General features: G+C 29.1%; 5 protein-coding genes across 12 annotated transcripts; 2 read left to right on the top strand and 3 right to left on the bottom strand.

Moving 5' to 3' along the window:
- Positions 1-17: 17 nt before the first annotated feature.
- On the top strand, positions 18-4,659 carry LOC105670666 (uncharacterized). The gene is made up of 4 exons (XM_067357405.1): positions 18-1,042; positions 1,435-1,617; positions 1,696-2,788; positions 3,220-4,659. Exons 1-4 carry the CDS (start codon positions 845-847, stop codon positions 3,300-3,302), a joined length of 1,557 nt encoding a protein of 518 aa, XP_067213506.1. The 5' UTR covers positions 18-844; the 3' UTR covers positions 3,303-4,659.
- Positions 1,652-6,297, bottom strand: Snx3 (sorting nexin 3). Of its 2 annotated transcripts, XR_010890797.1 has the most exons (5): positions 5,800-6,297; positions 5,227-5,322; positions 4,837-4,961; positions 3,382-4,661; positions 1,652-1,717 (listed from the first exon to the last, which is right to left on the bottom strand). XR_010890797.1 is itself a non-coding variant. In XM_012364306.2 (4 exons), exons 1-4 carry the CDS (start codon positions 5,962-5,964, stop codon positions 4,556-4,558), a joined length of 492 nt encoding a protein of 163 aa, XP_012219729.1. In that variant the 5' UTR covers positions 5,965-6,297; the 3' UTR covers positions 3,038-4,555. The 2 variants fall into 2 exon arrangements, 1 of the variants encoding a protein (XP_012219729.1); XM_012364306.2 differs by lacking the exon at positions 1,652-1,717 and having other exon boundaries at positions 3,038-4,661.
- Positions 6,298-6,568: 271 nt separating this feature from the next.
- On the bottom strand, positions 6,569-8,697 carry narya. The gene is made up of 5 exons (XM_012364211.2): positions 8,366-8,697; positions 8,062-8,183; positions 7,808-7,989; positions 7,502-7,722; positions 6,569-7,253 (listed from the first exon to the last, which is right to left on the bottom strand). The coding sequence occupies exons 2-5, from the start codon at positions 8,168-8,170 to the stop codon at positions 7,061-7,063; spliced, it is 705 nt and encodes a 234-aa protein (XP_012219634.1). The 5' UTR covers positions 8,171-8,183; positions 8,366-8,697; the 3' UTR covers positions 6,569-7,060.
- A 284-nt stretch (positions 8,698-8,981) lies between these two features.
- Positions 8,982-17,691, top strand: LOC105670669 (short-chain dehydrogenase/reductase family 16C member 6-like). Of its 5 annotated transcripts, none has more exons than XM_067357429.1 (14): positions 8,982-10,288; positions 11,770-12,096; positions 12,173-12,320; positions 12,387-12,568; positions 12,903-13,013; positions 13,081-13,222; positions 13,299-15,332; positions 15,469-15,607; positions 15,679-15,833; positions 15,951-16,128; positions 16,213-16,342; positions 16,554-16,674; positions 16,780-16,905; positions 17,136-17,691. In XM_067357429.1, exons 8-14 carry the CDS (start codon positions 15,470-15,472, stop codon positions 17,206-17,208), a joined length of 921 nt encoding a protein of 306 aa, XP_067213530.1. In that variant the 5' UTR covers positions 8,982-10,288; positions 11,770-12,096; positions 12,173-12,320; positions 12,387-12,568; positions 12,903-13,013; positions 13,081-13,222; positions 13,299-15,332; position 15,469; the 3' UTR covers positions 17,209-17,691. The 5 variants fall into 5 exon arrangements, with proteins under 5 accessions (XP_067213530.1, XP_067213529.1, XP_067213531.1 ...); XM_067357428.1 differs by having other exon boundaries at positions 13,299-15,351; XM_067357430.1 differs by having other exon boundaries at positions 11,972-12,096; positions 13,299-15,607.
- LOC105670668 (cytochrome P450 4C1-like) lies at positions 17,615-24,535 on the bottom strand. 3 transcript variants are annotated; one of them, XM_067357417.1, is made up of 13 exons: positions 23,964-24,535; positions 22,953-23,059; positions 22,630-22,717; positions 22,073-22,255; positions 21,578-21,641; positions 21,079-21,214; positions 20,935-21,001; positions 20,132-20,217; positions 19,982-20,050; positions 19,184-19,361; positions 18,168-18,344; positions 17,917-18,101; positions 17,615-17,819 (listed from the first exon to the last, which is right to left on the bottom strand). In XM_067357417.1, exons 1-12 carry the CDS (start codon positions 24,139-24,141, stop codon positions 17,929-17,931), a joined length of 1,506 nt encoding a protein of 501 aa, XP_067213518.1. In that variant the 5' UTR covers positions 24,142-24,535; the 3' UTR covers positions 17,615-17,819; positions 17,917-17,928. The 3 variants fall into 3 exon arrangements, with proteins under 3 accessions (XP_067213518.1, XP_067213517.1, XP_067213519.1); XM_067357416.1 differs by having other exon boundaries at positions 17,615-18,101; XM_067357418.1 differs by having other exon boundaries at positions 17,615-18,101; positions 21,079-21,205; positions 23,964-24,534.
- Positions 24,536-25,937: the final 1,402 nt, after the last annotated feature.

The raw sequence follows: 25,937 nt of genomic DNA, 5'->3' as shown, positions 1-25,937 counted from the left end.
TAAGGAATTTTCTCTCTATATATATTACATTTTTATTAATTTACAAAATTATAGTACATTTTTACGAGGTATACTTTTTTTCTATATTTTAGATATATATTTACACACACACATTTTTAAATAAGACTAAGTCCTAAATAAGATATCTTTAAGACGTCCTAAAACGTTTTAAAAAAGACAGCTTTAAGACGTCTTGAAAAACGTTCTGAAAGACGTTTTTTAATTTCTTTAACAATTGGCATCTTGAATTTTACAATAAAAAATTTTCCAAAAATTTCAAAAGAGATGGTTTAATTATTCAAGTATTTTACAAACATCCTGACACCGTCAAAAATAGTCCAGAAGCATGTAGAAAAATTAAAATTACCCGTTGGAATGGTCCAAAACACTCCATTTTAGCCGAGATCTTAATAAATTGTTAATAGGAATACATGATGATAAGGAGCTCTATATGTTTCTGTTACAATTTCATTAAATTGTCATAAAATCCCGAATAAAATGGAGCATAAGAAAGGAGACAGAAATACGTCTGCTCTTTTCTAGTGTCCGATGGTGTCCGAAGCTAGCCGAGGGAATATCGCATGTGTGCGATATTCCCTCCAGCCTGCCTCTCTCTTTCTCTGACACACTACTTCAAAAAAGAACGAACCTTATCCCTCTCATAATCAGATGAGAGACGCTACAAATTTTTGTAACGGCTTCGTGTCGGTAGTTTCTATCAATCGAATTTGTTGTATTACAAAAACTAATATCTACACTGTTATGTTGATTATTTTATTGATAGATATGCAACAAACATCTTAATTGAGTTTCATGACGTGATAATTGCAAAACATTCAACATAATGATGACAGATCGCATCGACGCTTCTTCTCTGCCGTTTGCACTGAAGAATGAACGAAATGCCTATAATGACAACGATAGTGACATTAATCTGGATGATATTGACAATTTCTCATCCATGTCCTTCCTATCAATTTCTATGAACGATTCTGTCATACTGGATGAACCCAACAATGAATTCGTACATCTCACTACAACGGCATGTTATTTTTTTGTATTTCTAACTATTCTGAGTGAAACATTGACTTGTTTTCTTGCACAAAGATGTAATCTTATCATTCCACATTAGACACAAGTAGAATTCTGACATACTAACATAAAGAATTTTATTTAGCACTTGCTGCTTATTTTGAATTTTTATATTGTTCCAAATAGACTGGATTATAACTTTATACTTAATAAAATTTATGGAATATATTTAATATTCTATACTTTATAGAATTATATAACTTTTAACAATCAATTTTTAGATTTAAAAAAAAATTTTAATTGGGACAAGAGAATAAATAAATCACACACATTGATACTTATCTATATATTTGTATAACTTGCATTATTATAGATAGCTATATTTTATGATTTTTTGTGCAGGTCCGTTCTGCATACTTCTCTTATCTTAATAAATGCTTGCTGAATAATTATTTAACTTGTTACAAAGAAGGAAGCTATAAAATACCAAATATTGAAGTTAAAAAGTGTGCAGATCAAATGGAGCTACGTGCTGTTCGATTGGCATTAGAAGTTAATTTGTACAGACAAAATATGTTGAGAATGGTAAGAAATGTTATAAATGATAAGAAATGGTAAGAAATTTCTTATACACTTTATTGTTAACATTGTTTATCCTTGCAGATTGCAGACATAAAATCACACACTGTAAGAAAAAAAGCATATAAAAAATTAGTAATATTCTTAGAAGCACCTGGGGATAGAATTGACATTGCTGTGCAAACGGAGGATACATGCATAGATTTACACAAGACTGATGATGTACAAAACACACATATTACATCCAACTGCGAAAGAGAAGCAGTGTTGCCTACTGTGAATTCTACCAGTTTTTATGAAAATGTTATGAAAGATTCGGACGATGACACCAATGTGCAAATACTACAAGAAAAAGAATCTGATGACGCTGATCAAAAAACTGAGGATCAGATTGATTCTCAAATGGGGATCAGATCTCAAACTGAGGATCAAACTGAGGATCAAATGATGGATGATATTAAAGATGATATTAAAGATGATATTAAAGATGATATTAAAGAAGATGAGGATGATAATTCACAAGATTCCTTATTGCAACATATGGAAGATATGTTTTGTGAAAGTGATGACAGCAGTGATCTTACAAAATTAATTGAGAAACATTCTGGTGTTACTAAAGCTAATATTGATAAAGAAATCAATAAGATATGTTTAGAAGCAGATCTCATGGGCACAAATCTTTGTGGAGTATCACAGAATAACAATATATCGAAACCTACTATAGCAAAAAGAAATACGAGCCAAGGAAAAGTTAGTTTTAGTCGCTATAAAGAAATGCAAAATAGAAAGGCCAATCTGAAAGGTATCAATGGAAACGAAACCATAGAAAATAAAGAAAAACAAAAAGCAAATGCTATCTGGTTCGTGGATCGTGTGCACTACGTCACGAAATTGAAATCTATAATGATTGAATTATCGCTAACGAATTATCGAAAGCACGGGAGAATAAAAGAAAAGTTTACTCAATTGTTCGGGGAATCTGAGGAAGAAGAAATGATGCCAGACTCGCCGATCTGCATAGAGGATCATTTACCAGCTTGTAAACAAAGAATATCACGCTGGGCTGTACAATATTTAATGCCGTTCTACAAAAAGAGAAGAATCAAAAATCGGGAGCTTTTTAAAGATGTGGCGAGATATATTACGGATATGCTAATTATAGAAGACACATTTCCAGGTAAGCTAGTGTTTAATTCGTCATAGATATTATATTTTTGCGAAATTGTGTTTAAAAGTATGTAGTTTCGTATATAAAATTTAATATAATGTTTTGGAAAATGTAACATGTTCGCAGCGTAAGGATTCCCTGGTGGGTCTTGGCTTTCTATGCTAGTGAACAAAGATATCCACTAGTGAATTTCGGCTTCATGCAAAATACTTTCATGCACTAAAAGTATACAAATTAAATGTTTAAGAAAGCAGAATCTTTTTACATTAGAATTAAATTTGTTTTATTTTTATCAAAATTTAGTTTTATACGAAAAATTTGACTGTTAGATATAAATGCATTAGATATTATTAATGCACCTGGCTGTACATTGTTTCATAATAGTTTTATAGACTCTATATAATAATAATAACTCCTATTCTCTTATTTGTGTATTACAGAACAAGAATATGTGATCCAATATATAGAACGTTATTTCAAGAACAAGAAATTTATCAAGACCAAACAGGATATATACTTATAAACAATTGTGCAGCATTATCAATTCTATTATGCAATAAAACATAGAAATTGCATCCTGACATAAATAATTTTCTTCTTACATAAGTTTGTGAGATCTTTCATTCATTGAATCTGAAGGAATTCTATGTAATGACTTAGGAAGATGTTATATAAATTCTGCAAAAATTGAAATTTAAAAGACATCTTATTTTATAGATGTGTACATTGTTATCGTAATAGTTATTATGATTTTTGTATATATAATATATTTTTTTTTATAAAGCAAATATTAATTTTTTAACTTTATATTCTGTCTTCTTGAGAACGAATAAATGTGACTATTGTTAATTATATAAAAAATTTTATTCTATACTTTTAAGCAAGAATATTAATAATTTTGATATTTCAAATAATTTTGACAATAAAGTAAATCGACGATAAAGGATCAATAACAATCTAAATCGCAGCAATCCGTACCGCGTAAATATGTAAACACAGTTATGTAAATATGTTTGTTTCATTTCTGTAACTGGTATCCGCATACTTCTTATAATACAAAATATTAAAAAGAATCCAAATTGAAACGTTCGACATATGTTCCTATTTCGAATCCAAATACTTTACGTACAATTTGCGGACAACTGCGATTTAGGTTCTCATTTGCTCTTTATCATTGATAAATTTGAAACTTATTTCTCCGCGGAAAATTATTTTTCTCCAATTGTAATATCGATATTTATATAACTTATATACAAAAATATTGCTTTTGTCACACATATAACTATTCGCGTATTATATTCCATCTAACAGATCACATGTCAAATGTTTAATTATATTAAACAATATGTTTGCTATTATATATTACTAAAACAATAACAAGTAAAGGGTACTTTTTATATAACATAATTTTTACGAATGATAACATTTTCTTTTATTTTACTTATTTCCTTTCTTATAAACATGATAACAGTAGACAGAATCAACCTACTAACAAGTAAGAATGATTTTGCCGATTTATTATTCGTTTTCTTATAAAGATACTTAACTATACTTTTCATATGATAGATCGTAGCAATATTTAAAGTAAAATAAAAGTGAGTGTTTCCAAATAAGCAATCTCATCTGATATCGCAGCATTGGAAGTTTACTTAGCTTTTGCAAAAAGAACGTGTAGAAGAACGTCCATGACTTCCAAATAAGATGTCAATACCAAAACACGACTTCGAATGTAGAAGACTTGGTGGGAAAGATATTCTCGATACTTCTTATGGCGACTTATGTATTACGTATTTTACCAGGTACATAATTCTTGTCTATTACTGGCTCCTGCAGAAACATGTGTAAACATCGTTCATTCTGTGCCAAAGGATGTCCTGCTATTCTGAAAGAACAATATAAACAGTTTGTCATAATTATACATTAAGAAATTAAAGGTATTTTAAACTGTTTTATGATAATATTTTATTTTAACATCTTTAGCAGATTCAATTAGCTTGAACATTTCATAAATTATATCGTAAATTATTTCTCTTATCTATAGAAAGTGATATACTCACTTGTTAACAAAAACTTCTAAGCCTTTTCTTCGATCTTCAATAAAGTCTTCTTCAAATATGCCATCATCTCCACGAAAAGGCATTTGACGCTTCCATGCTTTCCCTGGTAAAGGTGGTACTACAATCTGTAATTTTATAACAATATTTTATTATAATTAAACAATAATTTTACCATGTCGAAATATGTTTCAAACTAATTCAATGCTAGTCACAGAGTAATATATCGATAAATACAATATATGATCTTTATTAAAATATTTTGGAGAGTTTCTTGTAGATAACAGTAGAATGTATCAAATCTGTCGTCTTAAACAATTTTTTACAATGCTATTCATATTACTTGTCATCATAATTACCTCCTAATTTTAATTACCTCCTTCAGTAACTAACCTTACTATCTCTTTCTAATTCATTTCTCAGCCATTCGAAATCACTGTATCGTCTTCTTACAGTTGAATCCTTTACTTTAAAGACTGGTAAATTTGTCTGAAAAAAATATTAGTGATTGACAATATTGAAATGTATGTTTCTCAGTATGTGTGTGTGCATGTGTATACTTTTATAAATAATTTTCATTATAAATAAAAAAGGTAGAAAGCAGAAACTTTCTAAGATTAATTATATGATATAATTATCTTCATATATTATATTTTTATATTTTCTCTGAATGTCACATTTGCTTAAATAAGTGTTGAAAAATGGTGAAGTGATTTGAGAATGCTGCATTTGTTCCGAAACATTACAGTACAAGCAGGTTTTTTGGTATTTATCAACTTGATAACGGGCACGGCCTGTGATATACCTAATCGCTGGACATAATCGAATTACAATCGTTGAACGTGAAAAAGGTCCATTTTTATCGTGATGTGCGTTGAAAGGAATGTGAACAATTTTAACGCAATAAATGTTTGGTATGTTTAATATTGTGCTGAAAATATTTGAAATGAAATAGACATTACTCACCCTCATACGAACTTCATAATCGGTGTATCGTTTCTTGCCGACGCCGTGTGTGATAGGATTAATCACGTCGATTTCGAGGAAGTTCGCAGGCGCCGCGTAAGCGTCGTCCAGCGTCTGTTTTTTCACATTTAGACGCCGCGTAGCGTCTACAGTCGTGTCCGCCATTTCTTACGGTTTTTAATTAAATATGCGTTTGCTTCAGCGAGCTTTTACTTCTACAAAATGCTACCAATGTACAGTATAACGAAACACCGCCGAATGACAGCGCTTGGTAACTTGACACAATTCGCCTCTCTCTCTTTCTTTCCCTCCCTTCCTCTCTCTCTCTCGGCATGCGTGTATGTCATACGCACGAAATAAAGGGAGATAGAGAGAGAGATAAATGCATCAAGTTTATACTTGTGTGTGGCACGTCATGCATATACGCCTAGTACAGCAACAAGCAGGGTTTACATGACGCTTTTTTTAATACTAACACTATTATAGCTCTTTTATATTAAACGACACACAATGTATGCCACGCGACAAGAAACAACATGGTAGCCAATCATCTCTTGCTTCAAATCTGCTACTTGAGGAAAAGTAATGGCTCCTACACACAGGACGCGGCAACGCTTGCCGCGCGGCAAGCAGCAACGCGGTGGCCAATCGGATGCCTGCTTTTTCGAAAATAGTCGACATATAACTTTTGCCGCGCGGAAAATGTTGAATTGGATCCAACTTGAAATAGAATGGAGATTCCATATTATATGTGATAACAATTGTAATATTTTATTTGCAAGAAAATATTTATTTGCATTGGTTTGTATATTTTTCGTGTATTTATAAAATCGAAAACTAAATTACATTAATTAATGTCGATTCTTATTTATTCGTATGGTTTCGCAAATGACAAATTGGCAGCTCAATGACTTACATTGTTATTAGTTATTCATGTTATTACATAATTTATATATAAATGTTGATCAGTAAAAAACTTATGTGGTATTTGTCAACTGTGTACAAATTATATACTGATTAAATAAAAAATTATACAAATTAAAAAATATTACAATAAATTATGTATTACATATAACATTATATGTTATTATACTATAATAAAACAACGTTTTTCTTATTATATGTTAGATGAGAACATTATTTTTTGGTTATAAATTAAATTTACATTTAGGTTTTCTATCGCATATAACTTAATTAAGATAATATGATAAATTTATAATATAACATAATTATGAAGAAGAAACAAAGGTAAAGAAATACCTTATTTCATAAAACTGCAGATTGAACTGGTATTCATTGAGAGACGGGAATTCACTGATGTTGGTGGTTTGCGATTATTAGGTACACGAAAATCACGAAAACCATCAATTGTTTTATATTCTTTCCTTGGCTCAACTAAATTTACAGGTGTCATATCAATGGATTTCAAAAAATCTAACGATTCCGTAGAATATCTGCAAACAGCAGCGAGAATAAATTAACAAAGGATTACATAACATTACATATTTTTTTACTTTTTAGTTACTTATAATATTAACTTTAAACATTTTTAATAATAATAATTGCTAGATAAACATAATTTTATAAATTAATAAGATCGTGAAATTTGTTTCTATTTTTTCAGTTATTTTTATTTTAAAACTTTGTACACTAAACTAAGTTAATCATCTTTTTTATGTTTTTGTACTGTTTTATACTTTACTTTGAACTTGATGAATGTGTAAAAATAGCGGAATCTGCTGGTGTCTTTGCATAAAACGTAGCTCGTTGATTATCCATCTCAGAAAGCTTTTTACTGAGCTTCTCTTTCTCAGCCTTTAGATTCATATATTTATCGCTCAACATTTTTAATTTATCGTTCAGCATTTTTAATCTTCGTCGCTCCATAAAAAAGTGAGTCTTCAATGCCTCGTATTTCTTATCCTTGGAACAAATCATGCATTACAATCAAAATCTGACCGTATAAAAATATGCAATATTACAAAATGTAAGACATGATTGTACGTACAACTTCGCGAAAACGCTGCATTGTTATTTTCATTTGATTTTTGCGGAACATATCCACTTTCAACAACGTTTCCAAACTTTCAGTGAAAGACATGAAGAATGGAGCCACCTTGGGCATCAACGGCTCCTTCAGTGGTATGGTTATAGGACCAACAAACTCGCATTGCGGACATTGTTTCTCTACTACATATATTTAGTGCAAAATAAAATATTAATTACGACACTTTTTCACAAAAACCTTGCTTTGTTACTAACCTTGTTGCAAACAACTCTGACAAGATATATGGCCACACTGTGTAATGTAGTGCGGCTGTTTTCCTCGGAATATTGGAATAAAGCACTTATTGCAAATTAACGTCTCCATGTCTGAAATGGTACTAAAAAAGACAAACAGATATACAATTAGCGAGATTATTAATTTTATCTCGTAACTGAGTTGTGGCAAGTTACGGAAATCGAAACAGTGATCTTCAATTATTCGCGCACTCAGATATTTCTCTCGAAATAAACAAAACTCTGTTATGTATTAGACAAGAACAAAATTTACTTTCTCACATACATCAATTTAATTTAATTGATCGAACGCTATCTTTTTGAATGACAGAATGTTCGTAAACAGCGAATAAAATTATTCAATGGCGGCGCCAGATGATGCGATATTGTAAATAGCGGTCCACGGTTTCCGAGCCGCACAAGCGAGAGCAGTGATGTCAGATTTGAGACGCAAGAAACAAGAAGCATGAACGAAGAAGTAACTGCACTCATGTGCAAGCCACGTATGCACATGTGAGCTCTGCGCTTCGGCTAGCTTCGGACTTTAGAATAAAGCAGACACTATTTAGATCCATTATCTTCATCTTACTTCTTATTTTCTACATTTTTTATATAAACATATAACGATATATACAGAATGAGACACATAAAATAAATCACTTAAATCATTTTTTTATTTTTTTTTTAGATAAAAGACGATAGAAACGTTTCAGGTAAATTTTTTTGTTTTTGTTTTAAAAAACACATTATGTGATGCTTGCATTTTTTGGTTTTATTGCTTTCATAGAATCACAAATCCTTTTGTGTGATTAAATTATACATGCTAATTGTTCTGCGGCAGGTCAAATTAAACCTAAAAAAGAAAAAAATTTTTATAAACTAACGTACGTCGGTAAAATTTCTAAATTTTTTTTTTTTTTTTGGTTTTAATTTAACCCGCCGCAGAACAATCAGCATGTGTACTTTAAACACACAAAAGGATTTGTGATTCTATGAAAGCAATAAAAAAATAGTCTCTTATTACAATACCGACCTGTTTACCAACCTTTTACCTTCTATTTTTGGTAAAATTCTTTTTTTGGCTGCATGGAATAAAAAATCCTTTCAAATTGATCGTTTCCTATATTATTGGCATATAAACTTTAATTACAAAAAATAATTTGTTATTCTACGAAGCAAAAAAGAAAAATTTTACAAAAAATAAAAGTTAGTAAAACAGGACTCCAGAATTGTCTCATTTTATGCTAAAAACTGAAATATTTATAAGTTGTCTTAGGCCGGTATTCATAGTCCGACTATGAATACCGCCCTTAGTCCGTGTCCGTCCCTCTATTCCTTAGTCCGTGGTTGTATCGTAGTGTAAAATTTTTCGGTGGTCGTCCGACAGGCGGCGCCAACAAGGCCGCCAGCGATATATTGAAGTGCGATACATCAACACTCGATCGAAGCAATAAGTCGATGCTTCCGTACGAAACCGGATGCGGCGAACAATCCAAAACATCCTCGAACATTCGGGACCGGCTTCTTTATGCGGAGCCAAATGTTAAGGAGCATTCTGTTCGGAGCCGGCATTAGGGTCAGTCGAGAATTAGAGTCGTCGTAGAATTAGATCTAGTCTCGCAAGCGATTAACCAGTATTAAGTGTATTTTGCAAATTGCAATAAAGACCATCATTTATATTGTTAAACCAGTGATATATTCGAACTCCTGATCTACATTATAGTACAGTGGGTGTTAATCCAATCGGAGCACGTGGATTTAATTCAAACGGTTAACGGACATTTCGATACAGTGCACGCGGTGCTCTGACCGTTACAATTATATTAGAAACTAGACGGATATTTGTCCAGTCGTCGAGTCGTTTAATCGGAGAACATTCAGTAGCCACCATATTGTTAACACGTGTAACCTTAAGCTAAAGATATTACACTTTAAAAATAAAAAAATATAACGTTCAGTAAAGTAAACATACCGGTTATAATATCTATATTCTCACGTGGTAACGTTCAATTAGGAAGACAAAAATGTCTGTTTCGTATAATTTGCCAAACGAGATGTTAGAAAAAATTTTCAATTTCTGTGATGTTTATACTTTATCACAGATTAGTATGGTATGCATACAATTTAATAATGTGGCAAAATATATACTAAAGAAAAAAAGTGAACATTTGCTTGTCACGAATCAGAAATCGGAAAAATTTTGTGAACGGTAAGTTAAATAAAGCTTACTCTTTATTTATATTTTGATTTATTCTAGAACAGTGCTTGGAAATAGTCGAGCATTTCAACCGATTTCCGTGGCTGACGTTTCTTTTCCTCTCCTCATCGAGCGCGCCAAAGTTGCTCGAACCAGCGCCGAGTGTTAGAAGCGACACTATTAATTTATGAGTGGAATGTTCTCTCTTTATTATTAAAATTTATGAAAATTTATTAAAATTTATTAAAAATATTTTTTTATTTTCAAATTTATTATGTGGAAATATTTCAATAGATTTCCACGTCACCAATAAGGTACTATTACTAACGTGTTTTTTTCTTTTCTCTCTCTCTTTTTTTTTTTTTTTTTTTTGTTTAGTTATTAACGTTATTTAGAGTCCGTTCTTATCTTTAAAATTCTCTTAAGTATGATCCTAAAATGCTATGAAGCAATCAAAGAGCCGTATTAATATCTTAAGACAGTACTTAAGATAAGTCTAGAATAATTCTGGAATAAGAACGGACTATGAATGCCGCCCATAAAAGGCCATTTTATCTTATAAAAAGTAAAAAAAATTTAATCTTTTTTATATTTTATTTTTTTAAATTAAGAATTCATTATTTTTTGTTTTCAGTGAAATAGGTTCACAAAAAAAACACAAAAAGAAACTTTAGCGGCTGCGTCGTGTGCGATAAAGAGAAGAAAAGAGGCGTCAACCACGGAAATCGGTTGAAATCCTCAACTAATTCTGAGCATTGTTCTAGAATTTTCTTTTCATCACGTTTTCTGCTGAACCAATTTGTTATATTATTTTGTTTTTTATTGACGGAGACGATGCAATGACATCATTAATTCACTTCTAAATTAATCCAAATTTGTTCAATTAAAATTATTAATAAAACAGTGTTCTTAACAAAAATACTTTTTCTCAAGTCTAATACAATATTTGTCGATAAAACTTTTTCACATATTAACGTTAAGGGAATCCTAAAGTGATCTGTCTTACCGATTTCTTTCAAATACACTATACTTTTTTTTGGCTGTATGGAATAAAAAATTCTTTTCAATAATTAAAGTACATATGCTAATACACTACGGCCGACTTGAAAGGATTTTCCAAGCCAGATACAGTATCTGTTTTGGCTTCTATTTTTCGTAAATTTCATTTTTTTGGCTGCGTGGCTTGAAAAATCTTTTCAAATCGACCGTCTGTAGTGTATTAGCTTATGTATAATACTTTAATTACAGAAAAGGATTTTTCATTCTACACAGCCAAAAAAAGTATAGTGTATTTGAAAGAAATCGATAAAACAAACCATTTTAGGATCCCCTTAAGTCACAACTTTTTATTTTGTTTTTAGCAAAACTTGATTTAATTTTTTAATTATATTTTTTTTTAATATATTTTAATAATTACATATTTTCAGAAGATAGATATTTATGATTTTACATAAGATCACATTGAAGAACACATGTCTTATTTTCTTTTACAGATGTAAACCATTATTATCTTTATATCAAAATTCTATATTTATTATAAATTACAACTGGATACATAAAGAATGTAAAAGAAGACAAATATATAAAATCAAGAATGTTAAGAAAATCTATTTAGAGCAAAGACATTTCTATTATTTTCAGTATAAAAATCGAAGCGTACAAATGACTAAAAATATAGTTTGGTTTTTTTGTCAGGGTGAGATTCTAGCTTTTAAACGCGCAGAGAACGGTACAATTAAAAAGGGTAATATTCTGAAAACTGACAAGGCTTTTATTGAAACTTTTGCTCATTGCGATAATTATATTATAAGTGGCGACAGGTGAATATTTATTTATGAACTATGTGAACTTTTATGTTTATTTCTTTTTTTTTATTTTTGACAAAAATTCTTGCAGAGAAGGAATTATTAACCGCTGGGAAATTAAGGATAATCAAAATGATTTTTTATTTAAACGTTTAAAAATACATAATGTGCATTATAATATTGATCAAATAGACGCAACATCGCAACACATTATAACTAGTTCTGAACATTCAATAAAGGTAAGATTAAAGAAAAATTGCAATAATGCTATGTTAATGTAGTATGTAAAAAGTTTGTTTTTATAGATATTGAAATATACAGATGATAGAAAAGGTTGTACGGTAGAAAACGAGATATTTTGTGGGGACACCAATTATATACAATCAATCTTATTTGATCCTATAGGAACAAAATTTGCGGCTACTCTCGATTATTACTCTGACTCTTCTTTTAAGTATTCGTTTCTAATTTACGATATTGATAAAAGGTAAGTTATGTTTCAATTAATTAATCGGTTTCTACAAATGTTCGATTGAACATTGACTACATTTACACGTCAATCTCAATTCGGTATAGTAATATCCGTAGATATGAAACCCAATTGACGTTGCCGTGTAAACGTACTCATGGACTATGTTTATACAGACACTATTATATGATCCGATTTAATAACATTTCTAATTATAACTTACAAAAACGGTTTGATAACCCAAAAATTCTAAAAAACATAAAACTGCAAAAATACAGTATATATGAACCTAATCAAGTACGTATATTTAAAATAATATATTATATAACAAACTAGTGTAAAGAAATTTTAGTTGTCAGGTAATAAATATAAATATAGATTATTCTTGTCACCAAATACTATGGGAGGATCCTTACACTATTCTCATGAATTATGGAGATTCTATTAAAAAAATGGATTTGAGGTAATAAATCTTATTGTTAATACCAATTAGCCATTCAATTTATTTATATTTGTTACTGTGATTTTAGAACATCTGAAATTGTACGTACATGGGATTCTTCGAAATATGGCTTCCACACATTTTGTTGTTCATCAGATAATATGAACACTTTTATGACAGGGTGTCAAAAGAGTGTTCTGTGGGATCAGAGACAAAGCGTTGCCATTCAAGTTTGTATTATTTTCAAATTTTTTGTATCTTGTACTTTATTAGTAAATTATTATTAACTCTCTTGAAAATTTTTAGACGTATGATGTAGATGGCTCAGATATATATCATCTAGAATTTGATAGTACCCATATGTATGCTACTACAGGAGAGTGTCTTTTTGAATTAGACTTTACCAACAAAAACCACTTTAACCACAAAAAAATAAAAACGTTTTTTGGCAATTTTTATTAAATAAAAAATGTTATGTGAAAATTCTTTTTATTATATTTTGATTATTTACATTAATTCAATGACACGCTTGAATTACCATCTCCTCTCGCCTAAACTAGGACTTTAGACTCGGTCCCTCTATTCCTTAGGCCGGTATTCATAGTCCGTTCTTATATTGAAGATTGTCTTAAGCACGAACTTATATTCGCTTTCTTCGTCAGACACAATCTATGTGTGACGAAGAGAGCGAATATAAGTCCGTGCTTAAGACGATTTTGAATATAAGAACGGACTATGAATACCGCCTTTAGACATCTCATTAAATAGCCTTAGGTTGCGATACGAACACTAATATATTTATTCATTTTATTACGCTGTATCGATTACTTATTATTCATAAAGTATGATTTCTGCTTTAAGTATTTTATCTTGGAATAAGTAATAAGCAAATAAGAAAATATCTGTTTATTCTAATGTACAGAGTTCAGCTAATTATTCTATTTTAAAAAAGGCATGTAAGATCATCGATATTTACACTCATTATTGCCTTATTGTGCTATCAAGTGATTATGCGGTCTACTTAACAACGCTACAAATGCTTCGAAGCGTTCTTTTTCTCCTTCTCTCTTCATTAAAAAAAAGATAAAAGACATTATAATGGCATTTGTCGAAATGGAGAAGACATAATAAAAATCATGATGAATTAACAATATGCGCAGTCGAACAATGCTGTCAAGTGGTTGTCATCGCAAAAGTTGCATACTTTGACAGTTCATATTTTGAGAAAGTTAGTGCAGGTATATTTTTTTTATTTTTGTGTTTTATGGAAAATATTGAAAGTGTCTTCTTAGATATAGTTATAATATATATTTTTTTGTAATTGTAAAAGTAAATAGCGCGCGTGTAGCGCGCGCTTGTGTGTGCTTTAGTAAATAATAAAAGAAAAATTCATGCACGGCGACACAATAAACTTCATCAACATTGACAAACAACTGAACCTGGATCATTAATGTATCAATACTATTAATCTGCTTGGCAAATAATGTCATGTTGATAAAAATAATAAGCAACTTGTGTGTTGCATGACACGGTCAAGTCTTCACATTGTTCTCCACCGTGATTTCGTATCTGCATCCTAGATAACTAATTAATTTTATACTGTAAGGTCAGATCAAGCAGACGCGTTCTTAAGCTTCGGTGCAAGGTGCAAATAAAATAAAACAGTCGAATCACTTCTTTCCGAGCGCTAGTTGATCATTAGATTTTGTTCCTCTCTTATTCTCCCACAGTTTTCGGTTCCGAAGTATTGCGAGTATTTTCATACAAAAATATTTGAGTGCCACATTTAAAATGTGTTATTCCCTTATATTTCTTTATTAAAAAAAAATCATAAAAATTCATAAATGTTCACCACGCACCAGGGGCCCACGGATCCCGGAGCCCGTCGGTGCATCGCACCGGTTGCACCGACGTTAAATACGCCCCTGAGATCAAGTCGTGGTACGTTTTATACAAAGATAATCAATCAAACTCGCAAAAAAGATGCAACAATAAATTCAAATGTCAACTTTACATGACTTCTTTGACATGGGATTTACATGTAATCTTTTTTAAGCATTTGTATAAAAAACGTGAAAACTATCTTATGATTAATCCATGATCATCCTGCCGTCAAAATATCTGCAAGTTCACTATATTTTTGTTCCCTCATATTCAATTACTTTTTTACTTACACAAAAAAAATGATAAAACATTAAGTATTGTCATATATATTCATCAACACGCATAATGCATACGCAGTAAGAATCAAGATTACATTCATAAGCTCTAATCTGAAACAGTTAGTCGCTAAACTCTTAACAGAGCAGATCGAAACAAGAATAAATATATCAGAATAGTGTAAATCACAATTAAATAAGTAAAACAAATTTTTCTTATCTATAAATATGTTCGAAGTACTATATAATCATTAAAAACCATTTTTATTAAAAAATTTTAATCCACACTATTTTTATTAAAACAATTATTTTTCCAGTATGGCGCTATATGATGGCATGCTTCTTTTAGCAGAAATATTCGTGCTTTTTTTCCAAATTCTTTATTACATCTGTGAAAGTATATATAAGTTATTTGCTCCAGTAGAGAAAAAAAGTGTGGCTGGTGAAATTGTTCTGGTATATGCAAAATTTACAATATATAATGTATAGCTGTAGAGAAAATTAATCATCAATAGATTTTGCAATAGGTAACAGGTGCGGGTCACGGCATAGGAAAGGAATTAGCAATTGGTTACGCCTTGTTAGGAGCCACAGTAATATGTTGGGACATCAATGAAGAAGCCAACCAACAGACAAAGAACGAGATTAAAAAAATGGGAAAAGACTCTGTATATGCATATCGGTTAGCTAATAATCTCTGTTTCTTACGAATTCTGATAATATAAAAAAAATTTAGGTAATTTGTCAGCGCACTAAGCTAAACATTCCATACTAATTAAAATACGGTCGCATTTTACAGATGCGACGTAACAAACAGAGAAGAAGTCTTCAAGGTAGCCAAAAAAGTAAAAAAAGAAGTGGGCGATGTTAATATTTTAATTAATAATGCTGGCATAGGAATTTTTAAAACATTTCTAAATTACAACGACGATGAAATTTTGCGAACCATAAATGGGAATCTTATCGCGCATTATTGGGTAAGTGACATATCTCGTATATTTAGAAGCTATAAAATGTAATGAAAGGTATTGCTATATTATTCAATAGGAAATTATTTTCAGACATTGCGTGCATTCTTACCAAGCATGATTGAAAAGAACCATGGTCATGTCGTTGCGGTCTCATCATTATTAGCAATTGTAATGTTAATGTATGCGACAGTTTACTCTTCTACAAAAATCGCAGTCAGAGGTAATCAACTCATATTAAGAGATAACAATCTTTCGTATAATAATTTAATAAATATTTAAAATAATTTATAACATATAAATATCCCAACAAACACTAATCAACAATAACATAACATTGATGTTATAATTTCCGTCAACACCCTTATTGCTATGCATCGTGTGATGCTGCTCATGTTGATAATATCCTCTGACTTGTGATATGTATGTTTCAGCATTTATGGAGAGTCTGAATGAAGAATTGCGTATATCCAGTAAGGGAAAATCTTTGATTAAATTCACTACCGTTTTCCCAACTGTGGTATTTAACGGAATGCTCAAAAAGCCAATAGTGAAGTAAGCATTTAAGAATATGTTGTTATAATAAATATTTTACGTTGGCCAGAACAATATTATAAATTTTTTTTTTCTTTTAATTTAATTATATTTTTATCAATATAGATTTCCCAGTTTAATAAGCCCACTACTACCAAAGGAGGTTGCTTCACTAATAATCGATGCGCAAAGAGAAAATTGTAGGGAAAGAAATATACCATCTTATTTGTCACCATTATTAACGATACTTAAGTATGTAAACAGTGCAAATAACAATTCCATCATATCAGTGCATATTAATAATAATCATAATATTTGCAAATAAAATATTGCAAAATATAATAAAACGTAAACAGTTCCGTTTATTTGTATTTTTATTTATTAATGCAAGTGCAGATGCCATGCAACTAATACATATTATAAAATTATTATTTTTATATCTACATTCTACATACATAATAAAAATATTATTTTTAATGCAGAAATCTCCCGATTAAGGCACAAGAATGCTTAAAAGATGCATTTATTGGTACAATTACTGAACCAGATGATTGAAAAATACAAAAGTTTAATACAGATCTCGTCATGCAATTTGTTACATTAAAAATATAAAAAATGTATGCGGTTTTTCTTAATACAATTTTATAACATAATTATTAACAAATATTTGTATATATGTTATTAACAAATATATGTATATATATTATAATGATGTAGGCATAGATACTTGAATCGAAATTGTATAAACTTACAAGGGAATCTCACGAACCCGAAAATTCTGATTTTGATAAAACTTTACACACATGTAGGGGGGTAAATAGATGAATTTGGAAATTTTCAGTTGCTGTCCATAAGAAAGGGGTGAAACCATCCCTTATATGTAAAGCAGCTTTTTGCTTTTCACGATATATCTCGAAAATGATTTAAATATTGATAAAATAAAAATTAATAGATATCAAAAAATGTTTCATACAAAAGTTTTATTGTAAGAACGCCTCTATTTAATTACATTAATAAAATTTAGAAAAAATCAAAGATTTTTTTTCAAAAATTATTTTGATAAAAGAGTACTCTACGTCTCTACCATAAGTTTAATGTCAGAATTTGTTATGAAACCATAAATAAATCTATTGATTTATTGCTACATACTGCTCGCATTTTATTTGCTAAAAATATGAAAAAGAAATATGCACTTTATTTATATCACATATCATATATATTGCTCTCTTTTATTCCTTATTTATATTTATTTTTAATATATACTTATTTCTTTTTTTATTGAAGATTTCTTTTTTCAATTTTAACTTTTATAGGATTAACAGGTTCTAATGTAATATTCATTTTTAATTTTATTTCATCTACTTTGATTTTTTTATCTGTCTTGAATTCAAATGTTCGTATCAATGTTGCTAGAATAACTTTCATACTCATCATTGCATACTTCGCACCTGCAATTTTATTAATTATATATAAATCCATTTTATCACAATTTTTTACAATTTATTTACGCTCACCTATACAATTTCTAAGTCCATCGCTGAAAGGAATGTAATAATTGGAAGAATCCACTTTTTTTTCTGGGAGAAATCTGTCTGGATCAAACATTAAAGGATTCGGCCAATACTTCTTATTTCGGTGCACACTTACTATAGGTATGATAACATCAACTCCTTTTGGTAAAGTAAATTCTCCTATATAAAACATATTTTTATATTTAAATATATTATTATAAGAAAAACATGATAGAAATAAATAATCCAAGTGAACTTGTTTTATTATTAAAGTAGATGTATCTATTTAATGAATAATATTATATTATTTATCCAAAGTTAAAAAACTTCCCGTATAGAATAAAAAGTTCACGCAACGTTGGGACAGTTTCCAAATGTTCACAGAAAGTGATGTTAGAAAGTCAACATTTTATGTACTTAATCTGGATATTTACATAACCAATCAAAGTTATTTCTCTAAAAAATGGAATGACTGTGATTGACCAGTTTTATAACTACGAATGTTGTTAAACCCGATTAAGGTTGACGTGTAAACGTAATCTATGTTACATGAAAGTTATACAATCATATAGAACGTTTTAACGTTGTTTCAACATTGAGCAAACATTCATATAATGTTGTGTAAAGTTTTTGTTCTATACGGGTATTTATTTGAATTTTGGAAACTCTCTCTCTCTCAGTTTATTCCTAGACTGCACAGCATATCCAAAAGACGTCCAGAGGATATCCCAAACACGTTTTTGGAAGAACTGGACGTTCTCTGGGTATCCTTTGAATATACTTTGGACATGTGTGCTGTGTCTGGGTTTATATATTAAAACCATTGATATCAAGACATTTATATCTAGAAACGATTAATAAAAAATATACACAGTGCATATCAAATGTATCCATTGATAAATACTTCTCTGTGTTACATCTGTTTCTAAATTTTAATATAAAGAGAAACATAGTAATTAAATTAATTATCATTATTGATGTTTAATTAAATTTAAAATTAAATAAATTAATTAATTAACCTATTTTTAAGTCTTCTCTTAGACATCGTCCAATTGCAGGAACAGCAGGGAACATTCTCATTGTTTCCTTAATAACTCGAGTCAAATAATCCATATGTTGTAAATCCTCATATTTGACTGGTGCAGATTTTGGAGATTTATTGCCATAAATTCCTAATAATTCTTTATATGCCTTTTCCTTGTTCAAAATTAAATAAAGTGCATATTTAAGTGTGTGTAAAATATATATTACAATACAATTACACACTATACAATTATTAACTATAAAATTTTATACCTTGCTTTTAAAAATTAGTATTGATAATAATATATTGAAACATTGATAACGATATAGATCAAATGTAATATTTGCTTAATTCTATTAAAATACTGACTGTTAACATAAATAAAAAATTATATATAGTTAAGGACATGATAGGTTGCGTATGACACACGTATTTTAATTTTAATCTTCTTGTCTATGTAAATTTTTACCTATCACTTAGTTTTAAAAATTTATGCAAACCAAATCTAATTATATTTCTAATAAAATTGATAAGACCTATTATTTATAGCCCAATTATTCATAACATTAATATCTGAATAATATTCAAAATAATAGTCCAAAAAATAAATAATATTAAATAATATAAAAAATATAGAACAGATTGCAAAAAGCTTGTATTTGAGTGAATTGTAAAATTTGTTGAATTCTTTTTTAGAGATGTTATATAAAATATGCGCATTTTCTTTAAAATTACATTGTTTACAATGTTTCATATATTTATTTAAAAAAATTAATAAATTTAATATATATACCTGTATTTCTGGTAAATTTGCTAGTACAAAGGTCACAAAATACATTACAACAGCAGTTGTGTCACTGGCCTACAAATAAGAATTTGTCTTATTATACATTTACAAATATGACTGTATGCGTAACTATGTGAAAATATTATAAATACATACAGCTAGTATTATCGAAATTATATTATCGTAAAATTCTTTTCGTGTTAATGATTTTCCACGATATGCTTCCCAGAAGTTGGTAAACACTATATTATTTGAACAAAAAGAAATAGTTGATAAATAATTATCAAACAGTTGATTAATTTCTTGTAAAACAAAATTCTTTATATGTGTATATTTAAAATTTGTATTAAAATAATTAAGAAGAGATTAACTGTTGAAGAAAGATTTTTTAATTAACAGAAAAAAGAAAAACAAAAGAGTTTAGCAATATTCTAATTGCAATTTTCGAACAAACTTTTTTTTCATTATTTTGCAAATATTACAATGTCATAATAGTAAAAAAAATCAAAATATTCCGAAATAGACATTTGGACGCATTTTAATACATAATTATAGCATGCGGCATATAAAAATTGTAGCATATTTATACAAAGATGCGTCCGCACTGGATATCAATTTTGTCGACATGTATGGTCGCAATTAAATACTACAGTTATGTACAATAAATGTCACAATCATGCGTAACATATGTCGCCAAAGTGTAAGGGTGACATCCCATGGCATGTATTTTTCGTGGAACGCGTATCGCGTAACCAATCAGAAGCTTCGTATAAGCATAACGAAACATCATTTCATTTATACTATGTAAAAATTCGTCTAAAAATATGCCAACATAATAGCAGCATTTAATTGCGATTAAAAATGATCATCATTGTATGCTTTTACAATTACATAATTATATGCTTTCATTTAATGTTCAACTGTCTATCTGTATTAGAATAAAACATTGACAAACTTACAAGTTTTTTCCCTCTTATTATTCTCGGTTATATCTGGTTTAATTAATGTGCTTTTGCTTTGCTCCAACTGTGTAATAATAAATCAAATAAATAAGATAATAAAAGTTAGGATATTAAGAAATATATTTATAATATAAAGTATACCTCATTCATGATACAGTTACGAACTTTTGATACTCTTCGAATTATTTTTCCTATTTTAGTAAAATTCAATACAGCATTTAGATTCCACAATGTACCAAGTAATATATAATTCCAATTGTCTCTGTAACTAAACTTTCTATTTTTAAAGTGAACAGAATATAATTATAAATTATATAGGTAAATACATTTATTATAGCTTGCAAATGTTACTAAAAATGTTATTAAAATGTTATAAAAAATATTATTAAAAATAAAAATTGATCTTCTTGTTCTATTACTTTAATTGAAACATGCGCGAGTTTGTATTTATAAGGCAAATTTAACTAAAAACATTTAATTAAAATCAGAGATTAATGCTTAAAATTCTATTTCTCTGAAAAATATAAATATATTTTTCAAATACATCTATCCATTCACACACACACACACACACACACGCGCGCGCGCGCGTTGTATGAGCCATATAATTATAAAAATTTAAATTAGAAGAAAATTGTACCTCGTGAATACTTCAAATGCTTCATTGACCGTTTCTGATTTCAATTTGACATCCATTAAAGTTTCTGTATCCATCATATAAAAAAATCATATAAAAAAGATTTATTATTTAAAATATTTGAGATCTAAACTAGACTATACGGTAATATAGATTTTTCGAATTGGCAACTCTGGATATATATTAAATTTTACTATTTTTAATATTTTATATATTTTTTTAAGTATATTAATATTATTTATTTTATAAGTCTATAATTGCTGAGATATACTTCAGATATTTTTTATGATTTTAAAAATACTAGCAAAAGTACAGTAGTTTTTCTTAAATATTCTTACTTCTGAAATTGTTTTTAAATATTAGTAAAAAATTACTGTTAAATTATATATGAATATCTAAAAAATTTCAAATAATTTCAAATTTGTACTGTATACTGAATATTCCTTATAAGAATTTTTATGAGATAATTTAGAAGAGATTAGAATTATTTCTTCTTACCACATGCAATGTCGACAGTAGTTTTGAGTATAGGCTTATGAAAGATAATTTCATTTTTATTTAATTTTTCTAATTCATCCGTAAATATCAAAGAATGTTCTACAAATTTATTAAAAAAGCCTCGCAGGTTGTGTGTATTAAAGGTCGGTCCTGCCAATTTTCGATGTGGAATCCATGTGAATGCTGAAATAAATATTATATTACAATCTTTAATACAAAAAAATAACACAAACAGAAAATATTGATCTGTAACATAATATGAAAAAAATATTAAAGATAATAAGAAAGATTGCCTTAAGAGATTTACAGTCAAATAAAAATGCTTAATAAATGAATTATTCGGAATATAATTAAATATATAATATTCGAACAATCGATGTATAAGTAATATTCGTTTATGGTCATCTATTATATTATAATCGTAATAAAAATAATATTACACAGAAACAAGTAAGTAAGTGAGTAGTTGCTGATAACCATTATTTTATTTAAATTAAATAGTATTTAAAGTAAGTAATCGCAATTAATTAAGCACTATTTTTCTAAAACTATCTTACTAGGAGATGTGATCAGTCCTTCGCCAAATAATGGTTTAGCAGTGTCATAAAATAGACTTTTATCGAAACATCGACTTTGTAAAACAGTCTAAAAAAAAGATCATACAAAATAAAAAATTAATTTGTTAATATTTATTAATATTAGTATAATATATATATTATTAAGTATATGTATTAAGCTAGTTGCATAATTTATGTATGTATACTTTAGAAAATAATTTTGATTATTTAAAATAAAATGTCATATAAAAATTATTATATTTGTAAAATAAATATTTGTTTATGTACATGTTTATGTAGTAAAACAAAACTTATTCTGCTACCTTTATTTGATCTGCATCATATATTTCAATAAATGCCTTGTTGCCAATCCAGAATCGAAATGGAGACGGATAAATATCTATCATCGTATCAATGACGTATAAAAAATCTGAAAACAATTTTTTATAACTTAAAAATATATTAATTTTATTTAAACTTGTACTGTTGGCTTTTAAGAAAAAAATTATACTTTGCGGATAATCCCTCATAGCAAAACAAATCACAGTGATATCATAATGATATTTCTCTGTGACGCTCAAATATGTCATAATGAAATCATAATAAAGTGGTAACATGTGAATGTCCGTTTTATTACATATATAATGTCGCTATGACATCATTGTAATATAAAAAATAAAATAAAGATAAATTGAATACGAGATAGATAGCGCATAGTGCGTCACATCCCAGAGAGAACAACAAGTCTAAGAAACGTCTAATAGACGTCTATAGACATCTAATAGACGTCTAATAGACGTCTATAGACGTTTCTTAGACCTGTTGTTCTCCCTGGGATAGCGCAAGCAAACAAGCCAAATACTGTCTATCTGTCTATAGACGATGTCTATTAGACGTTTCTTCGACCTGTATTTCTCCCTGGATAGCGATTACCGAATATTGCTCTTGTGATGTTTTTACAATGTTGCTGTCACATTCTCATGAAATATTACAATTCAATGTTCCAATAATCTCTCAACAATATTACATTGCAAGATTGTAACATTGCTGCAATGTAAATGCAATGTTTTGTGCTGTATGGGTATCATTATGAAATTTATTGAATTAAACTGAAAACTGTTACTTTTTAATGAAAAATTGCTGAAATATTTATGAAATTAATTAATGGGGTTAATTGAGAGAAATTTTCAAATACATTTCAGCAAAATTTTGTTAAATTTTCAGAAAAATATTTCCATCAGGGTTATCCTATACAAGATAACAGGTATACAGTACTGTATCTGGTAGTTAATTTAATACTAATTCTTTATCTGTATAATTATTATTATTATTACCAAGATTTTTTTGTGCAAATATGTAAATATTCCCGATAAATGGAAATAATCTTGGTCCTGGCAAAGTGTTCACTGCTTTAATAAAAGATTGCCGACGCCGGTAATTTAAAAATAAGTAACTTATAGCAACACACACTAAAGTTGTCAACACAACACTTGCAAATATTATTGTACTCATCGCTATAGGCAGCAGTAACAACAGTACACGTGTCTGAAAGATCTCCGCCTAGTTTTTAACAACGACGAACGGCTCAAAACGGCTGGACAAAAATCCGTCTAGTCTCTCGAGAATATTTTGTAACGGTTAGAGCACCGCGTACGCTAATTCCAAATGTCCGTTAAGCGTAGTTGTTCGAATCACGTGCTCCGATTGGCTACCGACTGTAATATTAATGTAATTGAAGAGTATGAATAAATCACTTAACATTTAACAGAATGATAAATGGTCTTTATTTCAAAGAACCGATTATACGTAATATTGGTTGATCGCTCGCTAGACTAGATCTAATACCACGACTAATTCGACTGTTTTCACTGCCGGTTCCGAACAGAGTGTCTCTTGGCTTTTCGCTCCGGATCACGTAGCAAGTCCTATGTTTTCCCGAACGTTGCATCCGGTTACGCGCGCATATATCGAATTATTCGATATATTGAGAGTCGATGTGTTGCGATTCGAGGTATCGCCTAGTGGCGCTGCCTGTCGATCGACCGTAGAAATATCTTACATGTCAATCAGAAATACAAATTACACAAATGTTACTGCTTGACTGCGCATATTATTAATATATCGGAACTTTTATTATCTTTACTCCACTTCGGCAAATAATATAAATTTAATGTATCAAGTCTAGAGTGGAATTTATTCTTCTAAAAGAGAACGCGTTAATGGCTTAGTTTACACCGATTGTTTAGTACGCGTACCAAGTACTAAATCAGCTTTTTTGATTGGTGTAGATTTTACACTAAACGATTTATACCTATCAGAGAAGCAGATTTAGTATTTGGTACGCGTACTAAACAATCGGTGTAAACTAAGCCAATCTTTTAAATAGTAGATCCATTATCTTCATCTTACTTCTTATTTTCAGTATTTTTTATATGACATATAACGATATATACAGAATGAGACACATAAAATAAACCACTTAAATCATTTTTTAATTTTTTTTTTTAGATAGAAGACGATAAAAATGTTTCAGGCAAATGTTTTTTTTTATTTTTAAAAACACTTTATGCTTGCATTTTTCGTTTCTTGATCCTTTAATATTCCATTAATTAGAAACTAAAATATATTAATGCGTATTAAGAAAAGTTGTGTCATTTTGTGCTAAAAACTGAAATGTTTATAGGTTTCCTTAAACATCTCATTAAATAGCCTTACGTTGCTGTACGAACATTAATACATTTATTCATTTTATTACGCAGTATCAATTATTTATTCATGAAATATGATTTCTGCTTTAAACGTTTTATTTTGCAATGAATAACAAGCAACTAAGGAAATATTATTTTATTTTAATATACAGAGTTTAGCTAATTATCTTATTTTTAAAAAAAGCATGTAAAATCAATATTCGCATTTATTGTTACTTCTTTTCCGCGATGCTAATTGATTATGTCAGTGCACGTTATGGAATCAAGTGATTATGGCTGCGGTCTACTTAACACTACAAATGCTTCCAAGCGTTCTTTTTCTTCTTCTCTCTTCATTAAAAGGAAGACAAATGACATTGTAATGGTATTTGTTGAAACGGAGAAGCATAATAAAAATCAAAATGAATTAATAATATGCGCAGTCGAACAATGCTGTCAAGCGGTTGTCACTGCGAAAGTTGCATACTTTAACAATTCATATTTTAAGAAAGTTAATACAGATATATTTTTTTATTTTTGTGATTTATAAAAAATATATTAAAAGTGTCTTCTTAGATATAATTATAATATACATACATTTCTTTATAATTAAAAGAGTAA

The sequence above is a fragment of the Linepithema humile genome, chromosome 6, assembly GCF_040581485.1.
Source record: "Linepithema humile isolate Giens D197 chromosome 6, Lhum_UNIL_v1.0, whole genome shotgun sequence".
In the NCBI taxonomy this organism is placed as follows: domain Eukaryota; kingdom Metazoa; phylum Arthropoda; class Insecta; order Hymenoptera; family Formicidae; genus Linepithema; species Linepithema humile.
Note: the sequence above shows the minus strand (reverse complement) of the source record. Positions and strands in the feature narration are given on the sequence as shown.

Excerpts from the sequence above, each read along its gene's own strand:
- LOC105670666 (XM_067357405.1), top strand. The coding sequence starts at position 845 with ATGATGACAGATCGCATCGACGCTTCTTCTCTGCCGTTTGCACTGAAG. Across the intron at positions 1,043-1,434 it reads TCGTACATCTCACTACAACG|GTCCGTTCTGCATACTTCTC; the intron begins GCATGTTATTTT and ends TTTTTTGTGCAG. Across the intron at positions 1,618-1,695 it reads GACAAAATATGTTGAGAATG|ATTGCAGACATAAAATCACA; the intron begins GTAAGAAATGTT and ends TTATCCTTGCAG.
- Snx3 (XM_012364306.2), bottom strand. The coding sequence starts at position 5,964 with ATGGCGGACACGACTGTAGACGCTACGCGGCGTCTAAATGTGAAAAAA. Across the intron at positions 5,323-5,799 it reads ATTATGAAGTTCGTATGAGG|ACAAATTTACCAGTCTTTAA; the intron begins GTGAGTAATGTC and ends TATTTTTTTCAG. Across the intron at positions 4,662-4,836 it reads TTAGAAGTTTTTGTTAACAA|AATAGCAGGACATCCTTTGG; the intron begins GTGAGTATATCA and ends TTGTTCTTTCAG.
- narya (XM_012364211.2), bottom strand. The coding sequence starts at position 8,170 with ATGGAGACGTTAATTTGCAATAAGTGCTTTATTCCAATATTCCGAGGA. Across the intron at positions 7,990-8,061 it reads TCAGAGTTGTTTGCAACAAG|TAGAGAAACAATGTCCGCAA; the intron begins GTTAGTAACAAA and ends AAATATATGTAG. Across the intron at positions 7,723-7,807 it reads TGCAGCGTTTTCGCGAAGTT|GATAAGAAATACGAGGCATT; the intron begins GTACGTACAATC and ends ATTTGTTCCAAG.
- LOC105670669 (XM_067357426.1), top strand. The coding sequence starts at position 10,104 with ATGTCTGTTTCGTATAATTTGCCAAACGAGATGTTAGAAAAAATTTTC. Across the intron at positions 10,289-11,769 it reads TCGGAAAAATTTTGTGAACG|ATGTAAACCATTATTATCTT; the intron begins GTAAGTTAAATA and ends TTTCTTTTACAG. Across the intron at positions 13,014-13,080 it reads ATTAAAAAAATGGATTTGAG|AACATCTGAAATTGTACGTA; the intron begins GTAATAAATCTT and ends CTGTGATTTTAG.
- LOC105670668 (XM_067357416.1), bottom strand. The coding sequence starts at position 24,141 with ATGAGTACAATAATATTTGCAAGTGTTGTGTTGACAACTTTAGTGTGT. Across the intron at positions 23,060-23,963 it reads ATTTGCACAAAAAAATCTTG|ATTTTTTATACGTCATTGAT; the intron begins GTAATAATAATA and ends AATTGTTTTCAG. Across the intron at positions 19,362-19,981 it reads CAAATTTACCAGAAATACAG|GAAAAGGCATATAAAGAATT; the intron begins GTATATATATTA and ends ATTTTGAACAAG.